The sequence below is a fragment of the Micropterus salmoides genome, unplaced genomic scaffold (genome assembly GCF_014851395.1).
Source record: "Micropterus salmoides isolate LMB-PRFRI ecotype aquatic unplaced genomic scaffold, ASM1485139v1 Ms_hic_scaffold_21, whole genome shotgun sequence".
Classification (NCBI taxonomy): domain Eukaryota; kingdom Metazoa; phylum Chordata; class Actinopteri; order Centrarchiformes; family Centrarchidae; genus Micropterus; species Micropterus salmoides.
The window spans coordinates 26,476,862-26,482,025 of record NW_024041262.1 but is presented as its reverse complement, the minus strand read 5'-3'; the positions used below and the strand labels follow the sequence as shown (position 1 = coordinate 26,482,025).

Sequence of the window (5,164 nt, the reverse complement as noted above, 5' to 3'; positions counted from 1 at the left end):
CTAGTCTTTATGACAACTAAGGTTAGCAGCTAATATTGCTGATATTTTACATGTTAGCTGAATGTTAGCCTTTATTATGACTAAAAGTAGCAACCAACACCTCAGGCCCCTGGTATGCGACTACCTGGACCCTCTGCAGTTTGCGTACCAGGCTGACATCAGCATGGACGACACCATCACCTACCTACTTTACAGAGCCTACACCCACCTGGAGAAGCCACAGAGCACTGTGAGGATCATGTTCTTCGACTTCTCCGGTGCTCCAGGGCTGAGAAGCTCTCTGTGATGCAGGTGGATCAGGACCCGGTGGCCTGGATCACTGACTACCTTACTGACTGGCCGCAGTTTGTCAGGATGTATGGCTGCCTGTCAGACATGGTGAGCAACACTGGCACACGCCAAGGAACTGTACTGTCACCGTTTCTGAATGTTAGTGTTTATTATGGCTAAAGTTAGCAGCTAATGTTAGGCTACTTTCAGACTGCAGGCCTTAATGCTCAATTCAGATTGTTTCCCAGATCCCATTTTTTTGTTTGACAGTTTATGTTATTGCTTAAATGTGGCCCATATCAGACTCCAGTGTGAACTGCCCACGGCCTGAATGTGACCCGCATGCGAGTCCTTTCACAGGTCACAACTTTCTGTTCTTTTCTTTACGGTTTCTGGCGCTGTACAACGCAACTGCCCCACAACTCTCTCCCTCCGTCTCACTCCCCATTGTGTCCGCCCGGACAAATAGCATGCACATAACGTAGAAGAAAGCTCACGGTCCGGTCGATTTCAGGTGTAGGAAAGGGAAGTTTTGAGCAGATGAAAGCAAGGTAGAGAAGAAAAAGAGCCACATGTTGAATGGATTTTTGTGAAGCTTTTTCATTCACCGCAGCTCCGTCTACAGCAGAACTGTGACAACAGCTGCTATAGAGTGACGTCAAAGTCGCATCAGTTCCGACCTGAATGTCCAGACTAAAAAGAGCCGATCTGTATCGGATTTGGACCACATATGGAAGTGGCCCAATTCCGAACTGGAAAAGATCAGATTTCATATGACTTGGCCTGGGTCACATATGGGCAAAAAAAATCAGATTTGGGTCACTATGGCCTGCAGTCTGAACGTAGTCTAAGTCTTTATTATGGTTGAGGATTCAATTATTGTCTGAATGGTACATATGTTTGTCACTTCAGCCAGTTTATTTGTGCTCCTCAATTTCTAAAAATAGTACTCTGGTGAAATGTATTGTGAAACAAAGGATTTCTGATCTTATGCGTCACTTTTTTGTACCTTCTGTACCAATACTATTGTGATAACTGCTGACTGACGACAGGGTTGGAAGTCAACCTCACAGGAACATCCTCCTGTCAGAGACATAAAAACACTGAGGTCACAAATCCCTCTAGTCATTCTTTCAACAGTTTAAGAATGAAATCCTTTCATGCAGCGGACTGGTGAGGCTGACTGGTGAGGCTGACTGGTGAGTTCTCACTATATTAAGTGTGTAAATGTACGTAGTATTTTTTAACCTAACGTTATATGTGTGTGTGCAGTTATGAATGGGTTTAATGAGAAACTAGAAATAATAATGTGCCTGTACATGAAATTAAAGTTTCATAATTAAAAAAAACTCTTATTTTCATAGTATTAGTTTGTTAGCATTGGTTGGTGTAGTCAAATAGTATATTTTTGCATTATTTGTAAGGTTACATGTATGTAATTTCTGATAGCATTTTGTATCTGGTAAATAAATTTTATTAACTATAAATAGATGTTCAGGTTCAATTATATATCTTTAAAACTGCACTTTGAAAATAAATCATATGTCAATATAATAAACTCCATGATTTGTTTTAAGATTAAATGTTTTTATTCTTAAAATGTTCTAAAGATATTAGTTCATTAGACTTGTTTTCTGTCCACGTGTTTTGTACAGAATGCTTTATTATTTGACCTGTGGAGAAGTGAAACTGCTCTGTTTTGTGTTTTTACACAGATTTCATTCTTCAGAAAAAAAGGAAGAAAGTGAAAAGAGGAAGGGGCAAATTTCCTGAATCTTGAAACTTTCCTTGGTGTGGTCATACAGATATTTTTCTACTTAATCAACCACCAAACCCACAACTTTTAATAGCAGCATCTAAAAATAATAATATATTTAGTCTCTTCCCAAAATCTATTTTTGTTAGAAAAGAAATTATAACATAAATTTAGAATTTAATTTGCCAAAATGCTATCAAAACAAAATGAATCCACAATATTGAACTTCACAACCCCGACTCCTGGTAGAGGCGGCGGCTGCCCACCAGTTGGTATACAACTGGAGGGTGTGATCCTGCCCCCAGTTCTCACCATTGACGTCATACTGGGGCTGCTAGGAAACATAGTTGCCCTGTGGATCTTCTGCTTTAAACTGAAGGCCTGGAATCCCAACAACTTATTCCTCTTCAACCTGGTCATTGCTGACTTCCTGGCTCTGGTGAGTCTGCCACTGAGGATCGATGCCTTGCTCAGGGGCCACTGGGTGTTTGGAGATGGCATGTGCCGGATCAACCTCTTCCTAATGTTTTCCAACCGCTCAGCCAGCATCGCACTCATGACTGTGGTGGCAATTTACCGCTACTTCAAGGTGAGAAGATGAGTACACTTTGTATTATGTTTTGTTCTCACATAGGCCATCCATTTTACAATTTTGTACCAAAACTCTATACACAATATATTGATTGGCTTTTCAGTAGTTTTGAGTCATAGTTTGTTGAGTAATTCCGAACTAGGGGTACTGATAGCTTTCTATTTGATTACAAAATGATGTGATGCTGATTTTAATCTAACTTTGACAATAACCAATAAACTACAAGCTACAAAGACCTGACTGCACAATACAAAACTCTCACCTGAGTCAACCGCACCTGAATGTCAGTTGTTGCCATTGAGAGTGTGTAAAGAATTAGCAAAGAAGCAGAGTATATAGTAATATAGTAGAATAGCAACCTAAAAGTACAGGGGGTACAGTACGGCTGAAATAGTAACCCAGAAGTACTGGACAAATAGCTACAATAGTAACAAAAGAACTGGAAAAACGGCTAAAATAGTTACCTAAAAGTTTTGGAGAAACATCTGAAATAGTAACCCAAAAGTACTGGACAAACAGCTGAAATAGTTAGCTAAAAGTCATCAACAGTTGAAATGTCCATTTACGAACGGAAACGTGGCCAAGCCTAATCCAATGTAAAAAGAAAATATTGTAACAATATCCACTTTTATGTCAGTAATAGTGATGAATAACATCCAAATTAAAGTAACTTGAAATGAACACATTTGGAACAGAACAGCTCTAAAATAAAACAAGTAAGTGAACCCTGAGTTTAGATTTTCTTTTCATCAAATCATTAATTCCGAGGTCCAAAAATGAACATTCACTAACCATCCAGTGAAAGTTGAGGTCAAGGGCAATTGGACTTGGTTGTAGAAAAACTAGAAGATGTTTTGTCCCCCTTGACCTCAACCTTCGTTGGATAACTATGAACTGGATAACTGAGAACCTTCACAGACAACATTCACTAACTAATTTTGTTTGATGGGTGAAAGTTTAGAGCAGGTGTGTTGATTCACAGCATATCGCAGTGTATGTCACCTCTTGAAGGATGACTAACTAAAGATCTTAGGAGACTGAAATATTTCTTTTTTCAGTGCAACAATTAAAAAGTGATCAAATTAAATCCAGTACAGTAGTTGATACCCGTCTGTACTGGAGTAGTTAAAAGGCTAATTTAAATACTCCATGAATGAGAATATCCATTGTCTGGCCAAGGTTGGTGGAACAGAAGCTATAAACATAGCAAGACTGTGTATTCAGTATAATATCAAGTCTGACATATTTTTGCTCTAAATCATGTAAAATTATTCATCATTCTGTCCTCTTGTTCCAGGTAGTTCACCCTCACCACAGGTTCAACCGAATGACCAGTAAGCAGGCTTTGTTTGTGTCACTGGTTGTCTGGCTATTGGTGATCAGTCCTCGGGTTCCCATGCTGGCTTACAACCACATCAAGTTCAGCGGCAACAACACCCAGTGCTTCTTCTTCACTTCTTACAAAGAGGCGTCGCGGGCCATCATCATCCTGGTCGGCATGCACCAGATCCTGACGGTGCTTGAGTTCATCATCCCGATGGCCATGCTGCTGTTCTGCTCCATCCGGATCTCCAGCTTCCTGAAGCAGCGCACGATGGGAAAAGCAGACAAGGTGCGAAAGGCGATGCAAGTGTGTGTCGTCATCGTCGTAGTGTTCATGGTGTGCTTCCTACCCACCACAGTGACAACCATCGGGGTGTGGGTCATCCGCTCGTACCGTCCGTGGGACTGCTCATCCTTCTATACTTTCACCCAGCTCACCATCGTGTCTTTGGGGCTGAACTTCCTAAATTCGGCCATGGACCCCATCGTCTACGTCTTCTCCAGTTCCATGTTCAGGAAGGCCCTTTGCACCTCGCTACCCCGTGCCCTTCGCTGCGGACATGATGCCGATGATGGCGAGAACACGACATCCTCATCTGGAAGTCAGTCGACCACCCAGCAGGAGCTCAAATCCCTGAGGACAGAGAGAGGAAGTGAAGCCACATAATAAGCTCTTTCTTGATTATAATGACCTGATCCAGCAACGCTGTCTGATCCTGTTTTTACCTTTTTTTTGTAGTATATTGAGTTAAGTCTCTGTTTTGTGTTTGTTGGTTTATGCTGTTTTTTACATCTGTGATGTGTGTAAACACAGTACATTTTCAATGATTATAATAATGAAATAAAAAAACTCAGTTAAGCCAATAACTCAAACCTATGTGGTTTAACAAATTGAAGTCGGGGATTTTAATTATATTTCTTAGTTGACCCCCTAAAATTTCCTGTCAAGTTGAGAAAAATGTCTTAAAGTGTACCCAAACTCTGGTCTTTGTGGTTCATCTAGTCCTTCAAATATACAAAACATTTACATCCTGAAATATTTGGAAACTCTACTACAACTAGAAAGTTCTGTGGGTTTGAGCTGCGAGTCCAGCAGTCAGAAGTTAAAGATGGGCAGATTCACAGAGAAAATGCAGCTTGTTCAAACAAACAAGCTGCATTTTTAGGCTCAGTTATAACAGAAAAGCCTGAATGTCAAATTGTAATCAAAACAAATTGTCTTG

At 40.5% G+C, this 5,164-nt stretch overlaps 1 protein-coding gene across 2 annotated transcripts; it reads left to right on the top strand.

The window, feature by feature from the left end:
- Positions 1–1,319: 1,319 nt before the first annotated feature.
- Positions 1,320–4,923, top strand: LOC119916475 (hydroxycarboxylic acid receptor 2-like). Of its 2 annotated transcripts, none has more exons than XM_038736507.1 (3): positions 1,320–1,469; positions 1,986–2,615; positions 3,916–4,923. In XM_038736507.1, exons 2-3 carry the CDS (start codon positions 2,217–2,219, stop codon positions 4,606–4,608), a joined length of 1,092 nt encoding a protein of 363 aa, XP_038592435.1. In that variant the 5' UTR covers positions 1,320–1,469; positions 1,986–2,216; the 3' UTR covers positions 4,609–4,923. The 2 variants fall into 2 exon arrangements, with proteins under 2 accessions (XP_038592435.1, XP_038592436.1); XM_038736508.1 differs by having other exon boundaries at positions 1,336–1,456.
- Positions 4,924–5,164: the final 241 nt, after the last annotated feature.

Coding starts and splice junctions, on each gene's coding strand:
- LOC119916475 (XM_038736507.1), top strand. CDS start 2,217: ATGCTATCAAAACAAAATGAATCCACAATATTGAACTTCACAACCCCG. Junction 2,616..3,915: donor CAATTTACCGCTACTTCAAG/GTGAGAAGATGA, acceptor CTCTTGTTCCAG/GTAGTTCACCCTCACCACAG.